The 25,675-nt window shown below is 35.2% G+C and overlaps 1 protein-coding gene across 3 annotated transcripts in view; it reads right to left on the bottom strand.

Moving 5' to 3' along the window:
* Positions 1-25,675, bottom strand: part of jar (Myosin heavy chain 95F jaguar) — a 165,268-nt gene that overhangs the window by 123,213 nt on the left and 16,380 nt on the right. For 2 of the 3 annotated variants that reach the window (XM_089098663.1, XM_089098655.1), the window contains exons 2-3: positions 19,346-19,529; positions 2,227-2,300 (exon numbers count right to left, since the gene is read on the bottom strand). In XM_089098663.1, coding sequence (XP_088954789.1) covers positions 2,227-2,300; positions 19,346-19,529 — 258 coding nt within the window. Of the gene's footprint in view, positions 1-2,226; positions 2,301-19,345; positions 19,530-20,366; positions 20,386-25,675 lie in introns of those variants that run through there. The other variant, XM_089098671.1, reaches the window with a different exon arrangement.

Raw genomic sequence — 25,675 nt, 5'->3', positions numbered from 1 at the left:
CTTGATCGCCACCTCAGAGGCACATGAGTTACAAGAGTAAATGAGAGAGGTTGAGAGAAAGAGTTGCGCTCTACAACCTCACACAATATCCAATGTTAAACTTAATCAAATTATAGCCCAAGAATGTAACCATCCTATACTGCCGTTTTTACATGTTTTTATCACATGCACCAAAAAACATGTTAGCTCAAAAATGTTTTAGAACCTCATTTTAAGGAGTAAAAAAGAGAGGTCATGGGGTGAAGAAAGTGTTTCATTTCACCACCTTACATAATATACGACAGTAATAAGAATGATGTTGTAAAGTCTTTAAGCCCTATAACAAACTTAAAAGAAAAGAATATATATATATATATATATATATATATATATATACGATATACCTCCCCCCCCCCCAAAAAAAAATATTACAAAATATTTTAAAACTTCATTTTCGCTATTCATCAAAATTAGGGAAATTAGAGATACGCTGTTTGGTTTTGGAGAAGACAATATAAAACTTCCCAGATATTAATGATATCCAATATTTCTCAATGTGTAACTAAATATAACCTAGTAAACTAAAAACTTAGTAAAACAAAAGTAAAAAAAAAACTCGGTGAAAAAATATAGTGAAAAAACTTAATTGAAACTATAGGAAAAAAAACTTATTAATATCCTTGCAGTCTTTTCCAAAAAAAATAAAATTAAGGGGAAGGGAAATATTACAGGGGTAATTTTCCAAGGGTGATTTTCCGGCGGGGAGTTTTACGGGAGGAATACGCCACCCCCCCCCCCCCCCGTAGTAAACATACAATTTTTTAAGACATAAAATTAAACTGCGGGGCAGCTATTTTTAAAGGCTATTTTGAAAATCTTTTATTTTACTTAAATATTTTGTCCCTTAAAGATGTGCCCTTGAAAGCCTCGGGTCCCAAGTTTACACCCGACGACTTGTTTGAATGAACTGTATCTCTTGAAAATGTCTTATTTTTTTTTCAGTGGTGTTGTATTTTTAGCTTCTCAGTGCTGTTCTGTCGTTGTCAAGTAAACTTCGGAAGGTTCGATTTTCGTTGGTTCGTTTTTCTTTTCTTTGTTTTTTGTTTAACACCGAGGACGACTTGATGGAGGTCCTTGTCGAAATGTTTGCTTATTTCTTCTTCTTCGTGTTTCGCCACTGGCTGACAAAATCTTCGTTTATCCACCTTTTTTTATTTTATTTTTCATTTTGCAATTTTCTTTCCTCTCTGAGTTTCATTTGTCATGTATAGCCAGTGTGGTCTAAGAACGTACTTATTATCTTTTTAAAAATTCACCTTTGTAACACTAACTTTTAAAGAAGCAAACTTTAAATTAATTTACTCCAATACATATATAAAATCAGTAATTAGTAGTACAATCTTATTATTGGAAGTCGATTTCAAAGTCTCGAGTTGGTATCAAAGGTATTTTGAGAAAGTTTCTGCTAAAATACGTGTTCCAGGGTAATATACACTGAATTGTTGATGGACGAGAATATGGGCGGAGTGTTTATACGCGCCAAGAACGTAGTAGCCAAATATTATTGGGTCGTGATTACACTGTATATAATCTATATACAGTGGTCACAGCATAGGTAATGAGCGTTGCTACCTTCTCCATTAAAAAAAACATGGGACATGACCGAGACATGTCAGCATGTCTCGGGTATTTATTCTTGGCTCCTCCTTCGCGCGTGCACAGTAACGAGTTAATATATCTTTGCTATGCTTTAATACGCTATTAAGAAACTAATCAATAGTTCACTACCCTGACCACCGTCCCTTTATGGCGCTGTCATGTGTCCCATTTCTGATTCAAATTTTCACGACTGTATATATACCTAGGCTGTGTAGTGAGTTGTTAGTAGTAATAGAATTAGTGAGGCCCTTTTAGCGAATGACGTAAGCTTGCTTAAATAAGGAAGGATTCACTAATTTCGCATAATTTTAATACATTTCCCAAGCAGTTTACAATCTAAGAAAAGAGAAAGCACATTTCAAACATGTAAAATATTTAAATTCTCAAGATATAGCACAATTGCCATCTTACGCTGAAACATTAACAACGTAGGACTGCAGAAAAGTAACATACCGAAGTGTATATAGGGAATCATAAACATTATAGGATTACTTTTGAGAAACATAATGGCGTCTCTTGAAATAGCAAAAAAGGTTTAAAGAGTCAAGCTAAAGAGTCAAATAAAAATTTAGTAAGGAAGTTGCTTACATATATTTTGTCTTTGTAATATCTAACTTTGATGTTATCCAAAAGTGTTGCTTCGTTCAGATACATTAGAGAACCTGAAATAGAAAGATATTAAGGGTTGCCTATATATAAGTAGAAATTTAAAATGACAAAATGAATTTCCTGAGAAATACCGACCTCATCTTCATAACCTGACATCATTTAAATGAGAAGTGTGTTTTCAAAATTAAGGCTCTAAACTAATTTTCTCAAACCCGTGACTTATCTAGATCGTAAAAACTGGAATTACTGCAGATTCATATTTCAAAAGAAAAAGAACTTGTTTGAAATTAATAAAATAGTGCGTCAATACCCCATTCATAAGATTAAAAATGAAATATTCCGTTCTTGAAAATAAGTAAAGAGAGAATTGGTTTCGTCTGAAATATCGGATCATCGCCATTTCAAACATGTTGAATTCCGTGTTGTCTTAGAATAAAAAGTTTTAGGCGCGAAATGCAAAAGTATGCCATTATTCCATTTTTTTTTTACCTGCAGGATTTATCCTTGGGAAAGGGGGAGATACTTAGAAATAAAACAGGGCCTGTTTTACAAAACAAATGTGAAATTATCTTTGAAAATTTGTTAAAATTTGGTCAAAAAATTTTGTAGAGAATTTTGAAAAACTTGAAACTTTAGCAATCAAAAACGAACCAAAAGAAACTCCTGGATTTGTTGAGTCTTTCTACAATTCTAAAAGTAAGCCCAAAAATTCACTGGATTAAATCTCGAAAACATAAATTATGCCAACGCTTGTAGACGAGGCAGAGGGGAGAAGCCACTGAATTATTTGTTGAATTAAGGACCTGTTCCCATTGTGGGGCACATTTCGGAAGTTCCTTCAATTGCGTTGTTGAAAAAATTTGGTGAGATAATAGATCCCTATCTCACTTCTTTATAGACCGGTTATAAAACGTAAATATCATAGACTGATTAATTTAGAACAACAAAGTTTTTCTGTTAGCAAAATACTATTTTTGGTAGCAAAATATTAAGCTTTGATAAGCGTTAGAAGAGGCTCATTCAATTGGAAATCGAAAGTTTTAGTTCCCTTTTTAAGAATCAAAAGTAATCTGAGCTAAATTCCAAAAAACTTCAGATAAATTGACCTTCGGAAAGGACGTAATTTATTCTCTTGAAATGTGCTCATAAATATGACTGGACTAATGGAAAATTCAGGGTCAAGTAAGCGGGAAGTGCAGCTGCTTTTCAGACCAGAAAGTCTCGTAGAACCAATTTCAAAAAAAAGGACTCTAATTTAGAAAAATATGTGAAAATGCCAGTCTTCTTGTTTTTTTCTTGTAAGTCAAGACTTTTTTCTTTTGGCCCAGTTAAGTCTTACATTTTTTTTTTCATAATGTAAAGAAAACAAAATAAAAAAAAGAATTGTGGCAGATCAAAACTTTTGTTGTATTCATTTACGTAATAACTGAAACGATTCAAACCGAAGTGAAAAAGAAGTTTAAAAAATCATCAGAAATGGATATATAGAATAATTGTATTAATATATAATGTGTATTTATTTATGATTTAAATAATTATATTATAACACAAACATTCAATTATAAGGTAAAGGATTTGTAAGCCAGAAGTTTAGTCAGAACCGGGAAGGCGTCTACTTTCCGGAACTTTGTGCATATCTCAGAACGCCAAGTGTGCCGCACAATCCAGCCGTACATTGCATAGATTACGCCCTGCTTGTCGCAGTTTCCGTCACCCTTGGCAAAAATGATGATAGTGCGCAAATATATTTGTAGATAATCATAATAAAGCATGTATGCCAACAGGTTAATTCAAAATTAACCCAGGATGGTCTAGTTCTATTAGGTATTAGTAAAGGGTCAGGTAAGAAATAAAATTTCCTTCAAAGAGGCATATCCACACTGGTTTACTTTTATCGAAGTAGGAGGGGTGTATTTCAGAAATGCCCAAACGCACCGTACAGAGTTTGAACCACTCCTCTGAAATTTTTGTCCGCCTCGCAAAAACGTAAAAAAAAATACATACAAGAAAATTTTCGACGCTTTTTAATGTTTTTGTACCCTTCCCCTCCCGCACAAAAATCCTGGATATGCCCCTGCATAATCTAGATATGGGTGCTTCTTAATCTTAACTAAAGGGAACTGATTTCGGGAACCGATTTCAGCATCAGTGGAAAAATTTGTTGAAAGAAAAATTTATTGCGCGAGATTTTCAAAACAAACAGTCATGGACACAAAAAGTCAACTGGAGTTTATTAATAGTTGCATGATTGACCTCAGCTTAGTTCTCAGCTCAGTAGCGGGGTCTTTCACCACAAACATCTCTGGCTGACTATTTATTTGTATCCCTTTTTTTGTGATGATCATGATGAAAATCGGCGCCAAAAAACTAGAAACTTTTTCAAGCTCAAATCGACGCCGATTTCTTTTAAAATCGGCGCAATAAATGTGCCCAGCCCTTAAACGAAACATCCTCAAGAATCACGCTTAGGTTAGATCTCAGAAAACCGGTTCCATAGCAACAAAGACAAGTGACGGGTGATATAATGCGACTTGTATAATTTGGGCTATATTTTTGCACATTAGGGGCTGAGGGTTATTTTTGGCAAGGTTATGTTAGGTTAGGGGCGCTGTCCAAATAATTTAACCCCACCCTCCTAATGTTCAGATATATAGCCCAAATTATATTATTATATAAATTAAAAGTTATATTTTATTACGATTAACCTAGCTTCACTTCTTGGGTGTGTTTCGTTTAATTAACAAGTGCCTAGATATATGTTCTATTAGTGTGGAATTATAAGTAATAGAAGTACTGTAATATAAAATAGAAGTATAAGTTAGCAAAAGAAGTTGCCAAGATAGAAGTATTACCAGAAGTTAGAAAAAAAAAATACAATTTCGTCAGAAATTATATCTTTTTGTAGTGCTACTACTTTTACCTAAGTCGCTCTTTGAAGTGATAAATAAAAAAAAAACAAGTTTTTTAAACTGAAAGTAAGGAGCGACATTAAAACATTAAACAAACAGAAATTATTCCGTATATGAAAGGGGCTGTCCCCTCCTCAACGCCTAGCTCTTTACGCTAAAGTTTTTTATTGTTTTAAAAATAAAGTTGTGAGACAAATTCAGACTTCAGCATAAAGAGCGAGGCGTTGGGGAGGGGACAGTCCCTTTCATAAACAGAATAACTTCTGTTAGTTTTATGTTTTAATGTCGCTCCTTACTTTCAGTTAAAGAAAAACTTGTTTTTTTTATTTAATTTCTGATCGTTTTTTAGTTAATGCAGCTTTTATTTGCATAAAAATTTACTTTTCTTTTGCAAAATGGATGTCTTTACAAATTAACTTACGTAACTAACTTCTATATTCGTATATTTTTCTTCTAGCAAAAAATACAAAGTTGCAGATTTTTGTAGATATGAGCTTGAAATCTATGTACGAGTAATAGGGTTTTCTGATACGCTGAATCTGACGGTATTATTTTCATTAAAATTCTTTCACTTGTAGGTGATTTTTCCCCTCTCTTTAAAAAATCGAGTAAATTTTCTCAGGCTCGTAGCCTCTGATGAGTAATGCTAAACTTAATAAAATTTATATATTTAGAATCAGCATTATAAACACATTCTTTTGATGCATTTATTGACGTCAAAATTCCGTTTTTAAAAGTTTCGATTACTATTGCGCCGTATCGCTTGTTTTTTATTGTTTTTTTATTACGTATATGAGGGGGTTCTCCCCTTAGTCAATACCACGCGCTTTACGTTAAAATTTAAAAAAAAATTGATTCACGACCCCTGAATCACAAAGGCCGTTTAATTAGAAGAGATAGCTCTTTTGAAAGCACTAAAAAAAACTGTAGCGTAAAGAGCGATGTATTGACTTGGGGGAGAACCCCCTCACATACGTTATAATTTCTGTTCGTTTTAAGTTCTAATATTCCTTCTTACATTTCAGTTGAAAAAACTTTTTTTTAATTTAATTTCTGATTGTTTTTTAAATAATGCTTAGAAATCCGGCGCCCCCTTCATAGAAATGTCCCTTACCCCAAAGGAACATCCTCTACGAAATTATTCTCCAGAGTAACTCCCTCCTCTAGCCCCCCCCTCCAGAAAAAATCCTTCCTGAAAATGGCTGTATACGTCCAAATAACCAATAAATACGGCTTGCAAGTCCGGTACCCCCTGCTGGGCAAGGTCCCGACCCCAAATAAACAGGCAATAATTGACAGATCTGCAACCTGAACCCCCAACCCAATCTTCCCTCCCCCGAACCGAAAAAAAACGTTCTGAAAACTTCTGTATACTTCTCAAGAACCCATACTATATGTTAACATTTGGTAAAGTTCATAACTTTTAGCCCTCCCTCTGGGAAATTCGGGGGATTAAGTCATCATAAAAGACATATTTATCATATTTTCGACCATGCTGAACAAAATGGCTATCTCAAAATTTTGGTCGGGTGACTTTGGGAAAAAAATAAGCGTGGGAGGGGGCCTAGTTGCCCTCCATATTTTTGGTCACTTAGAAAGGGCACTAAAACTTTTAATTTCTGTTCCAATGAGTCCTCCCACGATATTCTAGGACCACTGGGTCGATACGATCACCCCTGGGGAAAAAAAAAACAAACAAAAAAACAAATAAACACGCATCCGTGATCTTTCCTTCTGGCAAAAAATTTAAAATTCCACATTTTTGTAGATAGGAGCTTGAAACCTCTACAGTAGGGTTCTCTGATACGCTGAATATGATGGTGTGATTTTCATTAAGGTTCTATAACTTTTAGAGGGTCTTTCCCCCTTTTTTCACAAATCAGCCAAATTTTCTGAGGCGCGTAACTTTTGATGGGTAGCACTAAACTTGATGAAAGTTATATATTTGAAATCAGCATTGAAATCTGATTCTTTTGATGTATCTATTGGTATCAAAAACCCTTTTTCTAGAGTTTCGGTTACCATTGAGCCGGGTCGATCCTTACTTACAGTTCGTTACCACGAACTGTTTGATTTTGGCAAACTTGAAAAATATCTAAATTATTGAGCATTTCATAGGTGGGTCATTTGTGTGGATTCCAACGTATCATATACACAATGGTAGTATAAAGCTTTCTGGATATTACAATATACTTTTAAGCCGGCCAAAACGCGAAGGAAATCTTTTTAAAGACAACGATTGTCTGCACTAAGATGGAAGCTATCATTCCCCAGAGCCCATATTATAGGTAGAGTATCAGCAGTGGTGGTTCAGGCCTCTCTTGTGCCTGGGACAAAATCTTGATTAGCCCCCTCCCCCTAGTCTCCCCAAAACTTTTAACGCCAAATTTAAGCACAATTTTCATACATTAATAAAATTATTTTCAGTTTTTTTTTTATTAATAATTTATTATTTAAATTATTTAATTATTATCAGTTATTTAAACTTATTGAGGGAGAGAGAGAGAGAGAGAGAGAGAGAGAGAGAGAGAGAGAGAATTCATTTTGAAAAAGACAAAAAACAAGACAAAAAAAGAAAAATTTGCCAAAAAGCCTTATAGCTTGTGAGGCCATTCTCGAAACTACAAAATTGACAAAATCGCTTATCGATGGATTCCCCTAAACAACAAAAACAAAACAAAAACAAGCAAAAAAATCACCATTTGATACCCTGTACTTTACTAATCTAATATAACGACACTATTATATACTATATATATATATATATATATATATATATATATATATATATATATATATATATATATATATATATATATATATATATATATATATATATATATATATATATATATATATATATATATATATTTTATAACTATCTCTAACTGATATACGATTGTCACAATTAATAAGAACCCGAATCGCCGAATTTTTGAGAGCACGTAATGACTTCAAATGTGTTTGAAAAGTAGATGACCACACCGAACAACAATAAATCATATAAAGGAAGGACAATAGAAAAATATATGTATCTAAGTGTATTAACTGGGGAAAAATATTTCAACTTCCTCAGAATCCCTACATTCCGAGCAATTTTAGATTATATACATTGTATGGAATTTGAGAAACTTAAGAGTCTTAATGTCTGATCCACTATTACAACAAGATATGTCACAGACGGCACACGCTCAATACGGTAAGATCCGACATTTAATTCCCCTAACCAAGGATAATAATCTGGCGATCTAGAAAAATTACCCAATGAGATTTTTTATACTTCAGCCTTAGGTGATCAACGTTCATACACTTATCTATGGTTCTAGATAAGTTCCTCTTGTTCCCGTTCCTTAGTACTTTTCAACAAAACTATAAAAAAACTCAAATAAAAGTTTCAAATTTAGAAACCTTATTCTCCACGGGGGGGAGGGTATTTTCCACGAGGGTATTTTATAAGGAGGAATATTTTCCGCGGGGGTCACTTTCTGAAGGAGGGGGGATATTTTTCGCGGGGGAGGGCATTTTTCGGGGGGATTAACCCCCCCCCCCCATTCATTATATTTATTTATGTTATTTTACTTTGTTCATGGCCGTACATTTGGCTTTAAAAACACTTATTTATCTATCTATCTAATATGCAGAATAATTTTACCAAACACATTTTGCATGCAAACCCGGTATACTTTCCCCCCCCCCCCCGAATGTTTAAATATATAGCGCAAACTTATTTCTAAAGTAACGAGGAAACTAACAAGAAGACCGGTGTGTTGTCGAATTTTACACAGCGTAAACTTGAGTGAGTGGCGCATAATATACAAGTACCAAAATTCCATCCCCCTACAGAAATTAAAAAAATTAAACTCAAATAAATTCTCAAATTTGGAAAGCCTTGTTTTCAACGGGGGGGGGGGGTATTTTCCGGTGGGTATTTTCCGTGGGGGGTATTTCCCGAGGGGGGTATCTTCCGAGGGGGTGTTTTCCGAGGGGGGTATTTTCCGCGGGGGGGGGGGGGTATTTGCTGGGGGGTAAACGCCGGCTACCTTATCTATCCTTGACATACTATCTTTTGTCATAGTTAGTAATTCCCTTTCTGTTCTTGCTGCCACCGTGACATGTACCATCCGCAAACAGCAATAAAGTTTGATTAGGGTCCCGTTTTATTTATTTTATTAATAAAATTGTATTCACTAATACAATAATAAAGTAATAATAAACTAATATTACTAATAAAGTTTTATTTATTAATGTAATTATTATTATTTAATCATTTCTTATGTTTTGACTTATTAATTAGTTAATAATTTATTAATTATTTTCACTTTATCAACTGTGCCCTCTACTTTATTAATGCAATTTCAAAAATTACAAAATGATTATAACCGTTAGATTATTTTTTGGAGTTTTGCGTCCCTGAAATTTCTGTTCCCGGGGCAAGTGCCCCTCCCCCTGTACCTCCCCTAAAACTGCCTCTCAGTACATTTCCAAAGGTAGGGGAATTTGGGGGGATTGTCGTAAAGAAATATTTAAAGAACATGGGAACTTCTTGAAGGGGTATAAAGAGGGAGGCTTTGAATAGATTGGGATGGAGGAGGAGCGCGCGTAACTGTGTTGGCCTCAGGCGGCTTGGTGCTTGGTAGTAGTAGTAGTAAGGGGAATCTAGGAGTAATTTTTACTCTCCCCCTACTAAACCTCCCTCTGTATTTGTCTCTCAACAAATGGAGAGTTTGATAATTTGGGCATAAAATTGTACTTTTTGAGGCTGAATCATATTCCCTCCCCCCAATTAACACAAAATCCACCGGCCCTTCTCCATAATAACTGAGGCACAGTTACACATGTAAATAATAGTACTAAACCCCAATCATAGGCGGCACAATAGCACTGCCTAAGTAAAGAACGATGTTGGCACGATGTCTTATTTATTTTTTTCTTCCATACCAGGGCACTTCGTATCGAATGATTTGTCGTAGAAACTTGGAAAAGGGCTCATTCGATTGGAAATTGGAACAGCTAGTGCCATTTTTAATAGTCGAAAGTGATTGGAAGGCAAGTGACACCCCTTACATGCCCACCATTTCCCCAAACACATCCAATCAAAATTTCGAGATAGCCATTTTGTTCAGCGTAGTTGATTTCCAGATAAAAAATATGTTTCTGAGGAAGACACTTCCCCACAGCCCTCAGGGCGAGGGTTGTAAATTATGCCCTGGGGCATATAAGAACGATGTTGGCACAATGTATTATTTATTATTTTTTCCTTTAGAGCAGGGGACTTTTTATCGAAGAAGTTGTCGTAGAAGCATCGAACAGGGTTCATTCAATTGGAAATTGGAGTGCCTTGTGCCCTTTTTAATAGTCGAAAGTGATCGGGAGGCAACTGACACCCCTTCCACGCCCACCATTTCCCGAAACTCATTCAATCAAAATTTTTAGCTAGCCATTTTGTTCGGTGTAGTTGATTTCCAGATAGAAATGATGTTTTTGAGGATGACACCCCCCCCACAGCCCTCAAAGCAAGGGTTTTAAGTTATGCCCTAGGGGGAATACACGGTTTTTATAGAAAGCGTTGTCGTAGAAACTTCAAAAAGGGCTCATTCGATTGGAAATTGAAATGGCTAGCACCCTTTTTAATAGTTGAAAGTGATTCGAAGGCAACTAACACCCCTTCCACGCCCACCATTTCCCCAAACACATGCAATCAAAATTTTTAGATAGCCATTTTGTTCAACGTAGTTGACAGTTTTGGAAATTAAGTCTTTAAGCATGACAGCCCCCAACCCCCACAGCCCTCAAGGCAAGGGTTATAACTTATGCCGGGGGGGGGCATATAAGGTTTTTATAGAAAGTGTTGTCGTAGAAACTTCAAAAAGGGCTTATTCGATTGGAAATTGAAATGGCTAGTACCGTTTTTAATAGTCGAAAGTAATTGGAGGGCAGCTAGTCCACCTCTCACGCCCATTATTTCCCCATACACATATAATCAAAATTTTGAGATAGCTATTTTTTTCAACGTAGTTTAAAGTTCTGGAAATTAGGTCTTTGTGAATGACAATCCCCCTCCCCACAGCCCTCCGGGCAAGGGTTGTAAGTTATGCCGTGGGGGCATATGAGGTTTTTTATAGAAAGAGTTGTCGTAGAAACTTCAAAAAGGGCTCATTCGATTTGAAATTGAAAGGGATAGAGCCCTTTTTATAGTCGAAAGTGATTGAAGAGCAACTAACCCCCCTCTCACGCCCACCATTTGCCCAAACACATGCAATCAAAATTTTGATATATTCAGTTTGTTCAACCTAGTTGAAAGTTCTGGAAATTAGATCTTTGAGGATGACAACCCTCCCCCCCAACCCTCAGGGCAAAGGTTGTAAGTTATGCCCTGGGGGCATATAAGGCTTTCATAGAAATTTTTGTCGTAGACACTTCAAAAGGGCTCATTTGATTGGAATTATAATAAATCGTTGGAGGGCAACTAGTCCCCCTCACACGCCCACCCTCCCATTTGCCCATTATGTTTCAAAACTAAAAGCTGCCTTGAGATTAAATCAAAATGCAATGTGCTAATGCTAATTCCCAATAAGGCATCTCAGCAAAATCCCTAAAACGACTGAGGGTATTATGTTCAAACTTTTGGGGCTACTAGTCTTCTGCTCTTAACATTTAACCAAATCAAAATAGCTTAGGTGTATCCAAGCTATCAAAGAAAGTAAACAGATTGTTTTTGCGAATGGTATCAAGTTTCTATTTCAGGACAACTACAGGAGGTATAAAACTAAATTAAATACTCCAATTTTGTGTCCGGATTTTTAAAAGGGTGTATGCTGTTAAACATTGCTTTTGTTACTGTTATTGCTTTGGGTGTATGTTGTTAAAAATTACAATGGCCAATTTTGTTTTGTTTTTTGTTGTTCTTTTTTTGCAGGGGGGAGGGATTAGGGGCTGAGGGCACTTTCTTGTTATAGTTTTTTTTTTATCAAATATAATAGGTGTCACAACTATAGCCTAAGTAATAGTTAAAAAGTAAAAGAAAACATTAAAACAATGAAATTCTTCCTTTATAATATGCTGGATACTTCTACTATTCAAAGTAACAGATTTAATTCTATTATTATGGACTTCCTAAAATCTTTCAAATAATATTTTGGTAAATTACGTACTCAATCACACACTGTGACAAATTGCAGATCAAGAAGATAAACGGATTGGTGTCTAAGTTATAAGGGATAATTGTATTGGCATAAAGGAGAAATACATTACTAGGGCTATTTATAGAACCATCAGAAAGGGGGAGGGGTGCATTAGCAACACAGACGATTAGTAAATTAGGGATCAAGATTCGACCCAATCTCTGTAGAGAAGGTAAAGGGTAGGGGGTCTCCAACTTCAAGATTCATCTCCAACGACCAAGATACGACCCAATCTCTGTAGAGGAGGTAAATGGCAGGGGGCCTCCAACTTCATGTCGTCAGGGCATCTACCAGAAGAGAATGTCATATACCAACCATACTTGGGGAAAAGTAAGTCCAAAGGTAAAGGGCGGTGTTTTATGCGGTGCACGTGAACTAGCATTTGTTGAAGGGGAGGGGTTGGTATATGAGTATCCCTTTATCAACCAAATTAGTATTTCGATCCGTAGAATATATTCAACAAAACCTGGTTAGTAGCTACATTTATTGTTCCGGATGTACAATTAATGTTTTGGGTCTACAACAAATAGCTGCGACCCATGTGTCACAAGGTTCAAGGTTCAAGGTTTAATTTTAAAATATCTGTACAAAATAGACATAAATAGAGGGTAAACGTCGGAGACACAAGGTCGAATGACAAAAACCCGGTACATTAATCGGAATAAACCTGTTTGACAACAAAAAAAGAAATAAGAGTTATTCGATGACTCATCAATAGACAGGCACCCACCCCACAAACCCACCGACATCGGGCAAAGATCCACCGAAAATACCAATAAAAAAAAAATCCAATGGGCAAATAAGGGTAACCGATGACCGGCATCTCACAGGGCAAAACACCCAACAAAACAATATTATCAAATGTACCCAGTTTTTCAATATATTATTAATTCTTAAATTTATTTATAAGGATAGAATGAAGTTGCTTTTTTATATTTGGAAGAGATTTGCTGCAATCAATAAATGGTAGATAAAGACACCGGTCATATTTTACCTTAAATAAAAAAGAATTAAGGGTGAAGTTGCTGCAACACCTTACGAGACCTTGGCTCTGAAGTTCTAGTTTCCTTCTTCCCATCACCCTCGTCTTCTTCCGTGTCCACTCTAGTTTTCCTCCTCTGTCTTGTGGCAAATTTTACGTGGCGTTAATATCTTTTTTCCCTTTTCCCTGCATTTTACAAAACTCTGTCTTTTACCATTTTTGATTAAATTATCTCTTTTTTTAAGCAATATCAACCACTATCATAATGTCTTTATGAATATTTTGTTGTACAAAACATATTTAATATGCAAATTTCCAAGTAGATTCATTCATAAGCGTCGTTTTATTTTGTTTAGCTTTTAAAACTTTCTTTTTATTTTCCGTTTTCGTAAGGTGTTTTTACTTTCATTTTTAGCTTTAGTTTTCATATTCTGAAAATTAAAATGCGCTAAGTTCTACAACATATATCAAACAGTTCGTGGTAACGAACTGTAAGTAAGAAGTGACCCGGCTCAATGGTTACCGGAACTCTAGAAAACGGGATTTTGATACCAATAGATACATCAAAAGAATCAGATTTTAATGTTGAATTCAAATATATAAGTGTCATGAAGTGTAATTCTACACATCAACAGTTACGAACCAGAAACAATTTGGCTGATTTTCGAGAAAAGAAGGAGACGCCCCCTAAAATTTATGGAATCTCAATGAAAATCAAATCATCATATTCAGCGTATTAGAGAGTCCTACTGTAGAGGTTTCAAGCACCTATCTGCAAAAATGTGGACTATTGCTTTTTTTGCCAGAAGAAAGATCTCGGATGCGTGTTTATTAGTTTTTTTCTTCTTTTTTTCTCAGGGGTGATCGTATCGACCCAGTGCTCCTAGAATATCGTGGGAGGGCTCATTAGAACGGAAATTTAAAAAGTTATAGTCCCCTTTTTAAGTGGCCAAAAAAAGGAGGGAAACTAGGCCCCCTCCCTCGCTCATTTTTTCCCAAAGTCACCTGATCAAAAAATTGAGATAGCCATTTTGTTCAGCATGGTCAAAAATATGATAACTATGTCTCTTAGGATGACTTAATCCCCCGAAGTCCCCGGGGGGAGGAGCTGAAAGTTATGAACTTTACCCAATGTTAACATACACGGTAGTATTGGTTATTGGGAAGTATACAGACGTTTTCAGGGTAGTGGGGGTGGGTGGGTCGGGGGTTATGTGGGAGGATCTTTCCATGAAGGAAGTTTTCATGGGGGAAGGGACATTGCTATGAAGGGGGCGCCGGATTTCCCAGCATTATTTAAAAAAAACATCAGAAATTAAATATAAAAAAAAACAAGTTTTTCAACTGAAAGTAAGGAGCAACATCAAAACTTAAAACGAACAAAAAATATTACGTATATGATTGGGTTCAACCCCTAGTCAATACCTCGCTCTTTAACACAAAGATTTTTTAATACTTTCATAAGAGCTATTTATTCTAAATAACGGCCTTTGTGATTAAGGGGGTCATATTTAAAGAATTGGAACAAAATTCGAGCTTTAGCTTAAAGAGCGAGGTATTAACTAGGGGGCGATCCTCCTAACATACGTATTAAAATATATGAATATAGTTATGTAAGTTAATTCGTAAGTTACGGTACGTATATTTATTACTAATAAAAACGTTCGTAAATAAAATTAAACAAGTTTCGAGAAAGCGATTTAACCAAATAAAAGTAAAATTAATATGCAAATTTTGTTTAATTATTCATGTACGGTGAGCCAAAATCAAAACCTGCATTAATTTAAAAACCTTCAAAAATTAAATAAAAAAACCAAGTTTTTTTAACTGAAAGTAAGAAACGACGTTAAAACTTATAAGGAACAGAAATTATTGCGCATATGAAAGGGGTTGTCCCCTTCTCAACGCCTCGCTCTTTACGCTAAAGTTTGACTTTCTCACAACCCCATTTTCTTAAACAATAAAAAACCTTAGCATAAAGAGCGAGGCGTTGAGGAGGGGAGAGCCCCTTTCATATACGAAATAATTTCTGTTCGTTTTAAGTTTTAACGTCGTTCCTTACTTTCAGTTAAAAAAAAAACCTGTTTTTTTTAAATTCAATTTTACAGGAGAGCTAAAAACTGAACGATGAATTACCGTTTTTTCGGACATTGAAGCGCCAAGGACGCGGGGCGTCATCTAGAGGACAAGGTGCGGGGGGAATGCGCCCCCTAATTTTTTGTAGTCCAATGCATTTTTTTTAAATCTTGCCTTTTTTAGTATTTTTATTGATAAAACTAAAAAAACAAAACAAAAAAATGTCAAATCCCATAGATTTTCAAAATACCTTTGGCCCCCCTCCCTATATTTTCTTGAGTTGACACCAATGCAAATTCATAACCGAAAGATTTCTCATCTTTTTGTTTTTTTTAACGAATTTTCTAGGATCTTCTTAAGAATCTTCCAAGATTTTTTTTTGTTGTTGTTTCAAAATTATAAAATTTTCAGGGCAAAATTATGAAACTTTTAAAGCAATTTCGCGTTTTCGTTAGTGCTACCACTTATAACCACGCCAACAATAAGCAAACTGATTAGCTACAACAAATCAATTGACCTTGACCCCATAAGACTCGATCGATAATCCTTAAATAAATTATGTAGGTTTGGCGTTAGACTCAATTGTAGATGGAAGCATGGTGTTCGCCTCATATCTATTGTGCCCTTCTTACTACTGATTAGCTAACTATCACAATATTTTTTGTCTTAAAAATTTTAACATTGGCAATCTGTCGATTCCAAAAGACAACTATACCTTAACTGGACAGCTGCAATGGTGCAGTTATGGTGCAGTAGTGATGCTGCAATTAAGAAGTTATGGTGCAATATTTTTGGTTAACTTTTACTGATTCTTGGCAAACGTTTCTTTTCTTCTTTTTTTTTACTGCCGCTACTACCAAAAACTGAATAATAAAAAAAAATCACAAAAAATTTAAATTGTTCGTTAAATTACACAAAAATTTTCAGGGCGTATATTTGGTGGTGTATGTTGCTACTTAGCTAATTAAAATAATCCGGTTTCATTTTCACTGTCCTTGGCTTCCAAAAAGTGGAGGAAAGAATTTTGCATTTTAAATTCCATAATCTTACTATTTATTCAGGCAAAAAAGAAGATATCATATAAGTCAGAAAACCCAAATTTTTTTATACCTTCAGAACCAAACAAGATATTGGGAAACAGATTTTTCTAGTCTGCTTTTTTAGGATAGTGGAATTTTTTCTGATTGTTTTTAGAAATATTGTAAGAAAAAATGAAGACCATTGTCAGAAACATCTTCAAATTTGTAATTAGCTAATAAATCTGTAATTAAAAGATAAAATGATGCTTCCTGAAAAAGGGATGGGCCAAGAAGGGTCAGGGCATAGATCCAATGAATTTGGTGGATGGGAGGGGGGAGAAATTCCCAAGTAATATCTGAATTTCAGATGCCAGGAGAGGCAAACAAACGTTTGGTCCTGTTGCAAGACAAGAACAAGAAGTGAACTTCACATTTATCAAAGATTTTCACACTTTCGGCAGGGGTCGATCGACCCCCTCGAAAGCCCACCCAGTAGCGGTGCCACTGCTGGAATTGCTGTCGCTACTTTTGGTGAGCATAACAGCGTTCCTTTTACTTTAAAGTCAACTTCAGGCCTACCTTTCAGTGAGCATCATTGATCAAACCATTAAAGGAGTTTCTGCATTTTCTTTTAACGGATTTTCGGATAATTAATTTATTTACGATAGCCTTTTCTCTATATTTTATACCCTAAAAAAAGACAAACCTTAAATACATTCTCTATCCTTCTTACGTCTCTACGCCTATTCATAAGAAAAAAGCCCAGTCATAAGGTCCCGACAAGGAAGGGGATCGTTAATAGTTGTTTAAATCCCAACACCGAAATCAGGTTAATTGAGAGGAAATATCCTTCACCTACACTGAATTGTATCATAGTAATCAGCGGTGTTTGTTATCTTGAGCATTTCATAAAAAGATGTCACCTATGTAAAGAGAACAACCCCCCCCCCCCCACCCATGGGTCTTAAATTAAGGTTTCTTTGGGTAACTAAATAAAAGCTTTCACAGTTAAAAGGAGTGGCAAAATAACTCTTTGGATTTCTTAATCATATTTTCTAAAGTCAGGCCTCAAAAACTCTGCAGATATTGCAAAAACTGAAGCCTAATTAAAAAATGATTATATATTTGAAATCTACGTTAAAAGCTGTATTAGGAAAACGATCAATTTACAGATTAATGTTATTATATTAATTTCCAGTAAACGACTTCATGAAACTCCAAAAAGACAAGTCGGACTTAACAGGTTGATCTGAAGCTGAATTCTAATTTTGTATTTGAAACACATGCCCCCCCCCCTTCAATCATAAATCTCGATAAAAACAAACTTGTATTAAGGCACCATATTGATTTTCAGATAAATGAAAAAAGAACTAAATTTTGGGTACTTATTAAGAATCCAGAAAACACGCGAAGAACCGCATGTAGAATGTAATGATATCCTAATGAAAAACAGGTTTCCGCTGCCTTGTGAGGTATTGCTCACTCCGTGAAAAATGTTTAAACTTTAGTTTTTTGGGGTTGAAGGGGCAAAAAAGGTACTTAGGTTAGGTTACGTATTTAATATATGCTATGTTTTACCCCCACCCGTAATGTGCAAACATATAGCCCTAATATGTTTTTAAACTTTTATATTTTCATCCTGTTTTGTATTATTTCATTAGCATTAACGAAACTTCACTTCTCGCGTGTTTTCTGGATTCTTAATAAGGGCCATATTTTGTTCCTCAGTGCTACTTTCAACTACTTTTTTTCTGTTCCTTCGTATACCTCATCTAGCAAAGTACAAGCTTGATGAACGCGCATATTTATCTCATCAGCTTTTGAAACAATTAATACCTATGTACGTTGCAATTAATGTGGGAGGGTATAAATATATATGCTACCAAGATATGTACCGAATTTCAGTGCTAGATCTATGGTCACAGTAGACGTAGTCTTTAGACAGTTCCCACTCCTGAACCCCCATAAACGAGATCATTAGCTAAGCTTACACAATATACATTTCATGAACCCCAATTTTAGTTACAGTTAACGATCCCCTCCTAATTATAAACGTGTTTTAAATTGTGGTATTGTTTTACTTAATGGTACACACCGCTATGGCCTCTATCGAGGAAACTAGTCAAACGGGAGAGACAGATACCAGGCTATAATGATTTATGAAACAAAAATGGGCTATATATTTGCACATTAGGGGTGGGGGTAAAGCACAGAATATATTAAATACGAAACCTATCCTAACCCGGGTACCTCCCCCACCATAAATCCCAAAAAACAACAGTTTAAATATTGTAAATTCAATGAGAAACCACGCTTTGCGATCAATTTAGATAGCAATTACCCGCTTTACGGGTCTCTATGCCAAATTGCTATAGAGTCTATGGCGGTGTGTACCATTAAGTAAAACAGTACCTAAATTGTTTTATAAAATGTTATATTGGACATTTAAATTAAAACTTATATATTTGAAATCAGCATAAAAATTTGATTTTTTTATATATCTATTGTTATCAAAATTCCGTTTTTTAGAGTTTCGGTTATTATTGAGTTGGGTCGCTCCTTACTTACAGTTCGTTACCACGAACTGTTTGATCAAATAGCACTGGCTAAATATATAAACTTTTCTGTTAAAATATAAAAGAGGAATTGAATTTTATGAAAGGAATATTTAGTACACTATAAGATTACATACGTAAGGTAGAGTGAATCCCCATAAACGTTGCAATTAACGTGGGAGGGATATATATGCTACCAAGGTATGTACCAAAAAATAATCTATTCAGTTTCAATGGCATGTAGGCTTTTTCTTCTTGCATTATTAACTTCTTCCTTTAAACACCGGCTGAAATGGGAATTGGTAGGATAGAATAGTTTTCACAAAAAAAAGGAAAAACTGTTTAAATGGAAAACGAAAAAAAGACATCAACTTACAGTTATCATCAAAGTCTCTTGTTTCATTCTCCTCGGCATAATGAAGGTTGTTATAAGGCACTATTTGGGGCTTAGCTCCCTTTTGGCTGGGAAGAACCAGAGCTCCATCTGCAGCCAAATCAATCGTGTATCCTAAAAGGTATCCTTGGATAGGATCGGGTATCCATACTGCCTGTCTTTCCATCTGTAAATAACAAAGTTTTGATTCTATTTTTTTGTCTTTAATAATTTTATTTGACGGGTAGGAGACATTTAACAAGTCGAATGTAAGTCATCATCTTCTTAATTTACCCCATGTACCATTTCACGCTTTGCGTGGGTGTAAGGGGTGCAGAGTTGGCAGAGTCTTCAGTGGCGAAATAACACTTTAATTTACGTTTTTCCCTCCTTTCATGGAACACATTTCATGATGAGCTTTAAGAGATCCTTTCCAAAAACTGTGAAAATCCTAAGTATGTTCCAAGTTATGACTACTATATTCTTATCAGGGTTTACACTTCTTTAAAAAAAAATAACTTTTGTAAAACCTGCCCCACTCGACAATGTCGGACCCATGGGGGCACGAGGACCTCCCAAGATTTTTTCTGATGCCCTCATTCAGTGTTTGTTTTTTTTCTGTTTTTGACTCTTTTTTAAAATAAACTTGTCAATTTGGTCAATTCCTGACGCCCTTGTCAGCCCCCCCCCAAGATTTTACTCTAGATCCTTATTTGCCGCTCGAACCTTTTCAATGGGCTTTTCCACTCTCCTTTGAAAAATTTTTACGGGCGTTTAAATATTCAATTAAATTAAAAAACAAGTATCGAATAATAAAAAAAAAACAAAACGAGGGACTATTTAGATTCACTACCAACTAAACTTCTTGTATACGATACATATCACCAAACTAAGCCTTTCTATTTGAAATATTAAGACTAGATGTTTGAAAAAGGAGTTCCACTTCTACAATTTTTGTTGCTGGAAGTAGTTTGTACAAATTTCAAGGAAATAAAAGAAGCTTAAACACTAATAAATATATTACCTTTGGATGCTATACCCTTTTCCTTCTGTTATCATAAAACGTATAACCTTTCTGTTTAAGTAAAACTAACTAAAGCCGTCCTAGTTTTGTATTCGATGGGTTTTTTGCATATTATATTTACGATTCAAGCACATGTAATTTTAGTTACATAAAAGAAGAGAAAATGGGGTCGTGGAGGAAGTAAAAACGACCAAAAAACGACAGATGTTAATACCGTAATGAAGTTTATGCATGCCTTCCGGATCAAAGATAATAAGCCGGGCTAAAATATTGCTTGAATTTGTCATACTTAAAACCGAGTAACATGTAAATAGTACTCGGTATCCAAATTCGACGTAATATATTCCAAAGCATCGATTTCGATGGCACTTCGATACATATGTGCTGTAGGGCAACATGAAGTTAAAAGTTATAATCGATGAATACTACATACCTCCATGTATTAATCTGAATAGATTTTTTTTTTTAACTCTAGTCGTGTTTTTTGACACCAAAACCTTTGAAAATGCCAGTTTTCTGGTTTTGCATAGGTAAAACCGTAATATATTTATTTTTCGCTGCAGAAGTCCACAAATTGGATGCACACAATACAAATTGATTAGCGTCAAAAATATCGATGCTTTTGAAAGTATCGATACTTCGACATTGTTCCTGAAAGTACTAATACAATACTTTAGACACTAAGTATCGTCCAGCCTTAGTCATATATTATCCAATAAGCCATAACCATGGGCGCCCATATGGGGGGAGGTTGCTCCCCCGGCTGAATGATGCTGCTTATTTTTATATTTTGTTCTGAGATTTCTATTATATAGCATTAAAAGTAGCAATTAGACGAAGTTTGCCCCCCCCCCTGAAATTCAGCTTATGGGCGCCCATGGCCATAACTAAGAAAGACGCTAAATTCAGGAAAGCGGTTTCATCTGCAGCAAAAGTATCTATAGCTCTTCGCTCTGTTTGGCTACTAGACTTTCAATGAATACTTTTTTTAACGTAACATAAACTACCATAACGTAAGAATCTGTTTATATCATGAGTGTACTTGCCCTTGTCTACGTTACAACGAAACTTTCTTGGTAGGATTACATAATTTAACGTATGGACGTTAAATTATGTTATAACGTATTCCTGGGAGGTTGTAAGGAGGGAGGCTTTGAATAAATTAGCATGAAGGAGGAGCGTGCTTAGCTGTGCTGGCCTCAGGTGGCTTGGTGTTGCGGTGAGTTGTTAGAAGTAGTATTAGTAACGTAAAAACTTAAATTATACTAGTGTGAAATCTTCTACAGCGTAGTGTGAAAGCGGCATAGTCCTACAGCTGCGAGAAAGTTACATCCGTAGTCAGACAATACCTATTCAATTATTAAATCATATACATGCATTTAGCTTCAGTCTCTGCAATTTGGACAACTAATAGACTCTGAGCGGTCACCCACTCTTCGCTACTTGTAGATATTAAATAAAAAAAACAAGTTTTTTTAACTGAAAGTAAGGAGCGACATTAAAACAAACAGAAATTATTCCGTATATTAAAGGGGCTGTCCCCTTCTCAACGCCTGGCTCTTTACGCGAAAGTTTTTTATTGTTTAAAAAAATAAAGTTGTGAGACAGAGTCAAACTTTAGCCAGAAAAAAATCCTTCCTGAAAATATCTGTATACTTCCCAATAACCAATACAATATGTAAGCAATGGGCAAAGTTCATAACTTGCAGCCCTTCCCCTGGGAACTGTGGGGGATTAACTCATCCTAAAAGACAAATTTATTAGATTTTAGACTATGCTTAACAAAATGGCTATCTCAAAATTTTAATTGGGTGACTCTGAGAAAACAATGAGCGTGGGAGGGGGCCTAGTTGCCCTCCATTTTTTTGGTCACTTAAAACGGGCACTAGAACTTTTAATTTCCGTTCCAATGAGCCCTCCTACGATATTCTAGGACCACTGGGTCAATTCGATTACCCCAGGGAAAAATAAAAAAAAACAAAAAAAAAACAAAAAAACAAATAAACACGCATCTGTGATCTTTCTCCTGGTAAAAAAAGGAAAATTCCACATTTTTCTAAATATGAGCTTGAAACTTCTATAATAGGGCTCTTTGTTAGATTGAATATGATGGTGTGATGTTCTTTAAGGTTCTATAACTTTTAGGGGGTCTTTCCCCCTTTTTTCGAAAATCAGCCAAATGTTCTCATGCGCGTAACTTTTGATGGGTAAGATTAAAGTTGATGAAACTTATATTTTTGAAATCAGAATTAAAATCTGATTCTTTTGATGTATCTATTGGTATCAAAATTCCGTTTTTTAGAGCTTCGGTTACCATTGAGCCGGGTCGCTCCTTACTTACAGTTCGTTACCACGAACTGTTTGATTGGGAGCGCCACTTATCCAACCACACACAGAGTTCCACCACACACAGTGAACGCCACCTATTACAAAAGGTTTTTAAAGTGGGCCACCTTTCGAGAAAATCACAATACAATCAAACTATTAATAAGTGGACACAAATAATAAGTTGTTAATTATTTTTTCCATTTCAAAAACTAACCCAACAGCTATCCACAGAAAAATTCCACACATAGTAAATAAAAACCTTTCAAAAATTAAGTCCTGTATCATGGTATCTATCCATCTTATCTCCTATATTCTTTTGTGTTTTCAGTAAAGCGCTAGTTTTCTGTAATCCAACAAACATAGGGAAATATCACCAGTTGATTTATTTGCAGTAGTTTTATTGATATATGTTAGAAAGGCTGTGAAACAATAATTTTTGTTCGTTTTAAGTTTCAACTTCGCTCTTTACTTCTCTCGGAAAAACTTAGTTTTTTTTAAATTAATGCATTTCAGAGCTGACAAAGCTCTATACAAAATCAGACGAAATTAGTACGATTAACGAGCGTTTTCTATTTGCGAGCCATTAAACCGTTTGAAATGAAATACCTAGTGTAACTAAGTATACAGGTGAGGTTAGTTTAAGGGTCCCTAGTAGCAACACATCATTACCATTATCATACAAATTTCCCCTTAAATTCACAAGTTCGTGACAGCCAAAAAGAAAATTACCCAATTCATTCAACAAAATATTGCATGGTTGGCAAATTCGCAGTCTAAGCACCCTCCAATTTGTACTTGTGGTAGACAGTGACACGCCCCTCAATCCAAATATAATTCAATTAACTGGTAATTTTTACGTATATGATCTATGCACACCAGAACATTTTTTTTTCAGCCTTCACATTTTGAACAATTATTATAACTCAAAATCACAACAATATAGCAATTGATACCTTACCGTAAAAAAATTGAAACTTTAATTTTTAATTTCATAAACTGAGCCAGCAGCTCTTAAAAAAAAAAAAAAAAAAAAAAAACCTACACAAATTGATAGCATTGTAATACGCTCTCACAATTAGTTAAATCTTACAGATTCCCCTGCAATAACACCTGAAAAAAAAATAAAAATCATCAAACACGAACCCAACAAAGATACAAGTCAATGTCCGCATTTTTACTTTTCTTTTCAAAATTGTTTGGCGTTTGTTCCTATAGGACATTTCCGTTAAAGAGCAACAGATGGTCAACCATCCGTTGATCCGCAGGCACTTTACTGTGCGAAACAGCAGATAAGCTTATTCTGATAATAACCAAGAGAATCCAAGCATAAAAAATAAATCCCCGATAGAAAAAAATACAACTCCTGACAGCACAGACACAGGGTTCAGGCATTATGGTCCAGCCCATCGAAAACTCAATATTTATAAGATTCTTCACGTGAATTACAACGTAAAAATCCGCCAGGTAAAGATCAATGCATATGCCTATATGATTTACTCATCAGTGGGGCCAGCTGGAGGGAGGGCAAGAGATCAATTGTCCCCCCCAACCTTTTTTGGAATTCCCGCTACTGCTGCCCATATATAATCATGCTGACGTGTTTGAGGGGTTGAGTAGTCTACCTTGCGATCTTGGAAACAATCCATTTTTTAAAGACATTTTTCTACTGTTTCAAAAATCTCGTGGCAACGAACTGTAAATAAGGAGCGATGCGGCCCAATAGTAGCCAAAACTCTAAGAAACAGAGTCTTAATAATAATAGGTACATCAAAAGAGTCAAATTTTGATGCTCATTCAAAATATATACAATTCATCAAGTTTGATGCTACCCATCAAAAGTAACGAGCCTGAGAAAATTTGCCCTGTTTTTGAAAAATGGGGAAACGTCCCCAAAACATCAAATAATCTTAATAAAAATTCCATCATCAGAATCAGCATATCAGAAAACTGTACTGTAGAGGTTTCAAGCTCTTATGCGCAAAAATGTGAAATGTTGCATTTTTTTTGTCAGAAGAAAGATCACGGATGCGTATAATTTTTTTCCAGGGACGATCGTATCAAACTAGTGATCCTAGAAGATCGGAAGAGGGCTCATTTGGTCGGAAATCAAAAGTTTTAGTGCCCGTTTTAATTGATCAAAAATATTGGAGGGCAGCTAGACCCCCTCCCACGCCCTTTTTCTCCCAAAGTCACCCAGTTAAAATTTTGAGATAGCCATTTTGTTCAGCATAGTCGAAAGACCTATTAACTGTCTTTGAGGATGACTTGACTTTGAGGATGAACCCCAAGGGAAGGGAGCTGTAAACATTGCCCATTGTCATTTTCCATGGAAGGGGATTCGGATTGTCCAGCATTATTTAAAAAAAAAAATTAAATAAAGAAAAACAAGTTTTTTTAAATCAATTTTTTTTTAGAACTTTTAAAAAAGTGTCTTTTTCTAATTAAACGGCCCTTGTGTTTCAGGAGTCATTCTTCAATAACTGGAAGAAAAACTCAAATTTTAGCGTAAAGAGAGAGGTACTAAGGATGGGGCAATCCCCTCATATACGTAATGATTTATGTTCGGTTTAAGTTTTTATGTTGCTCTTTACTTTCTGTTGAAAAAAAACTTGTATTTTTTTATTTAATAGCATGAAGGAACCATATTTATAGAATTAATAGCCTATAAATAAAGTTGCTATGGTCATACACCTACCAACCACGGAATGAGCAAATAGGCGTGTTCCCTCCAAATATCCACATTTGTAATTTGCATTCACTATTTTGAAAATACCCTTATATTTTGAACTTCCAGACAATACGTACCTGTCAATGGTAAATCAACGAATTTGTGAAAAAAATCACCCTTCTAGTAAACCCTTTGATTCCAAGAATGCTTTTTAGAAACAGCTTTATAAATGACTATCTGCTACTTCTACCTTGGCCTTAAAAAGTTTTCTAAACTTAGAATAACTGGCTAGTATATTCAGCCTAAAATGTTC

This window comes from Artemia sp. Qi Xiang Cuo, chromosome 2, assembly GCF_049724085.1.
Source record: "Artemia sp. Qi Xiang Cuo chromosome 2, ASM4972408v1, whole genome shotgun sequence".
NCBI classification, from domain to species: domain Eukaryota; kingdom Metazoa; phylum Arthropoda; class Branchiopoda; order Anostraca; family Artemiidae; genus Artemia; species Artemia sp. Qi Xiang Cuo.
Note: the sequence above shows the minus strand (reverse complement) of the source record. Positions and strands in the feature narration are given on the sequence as shown.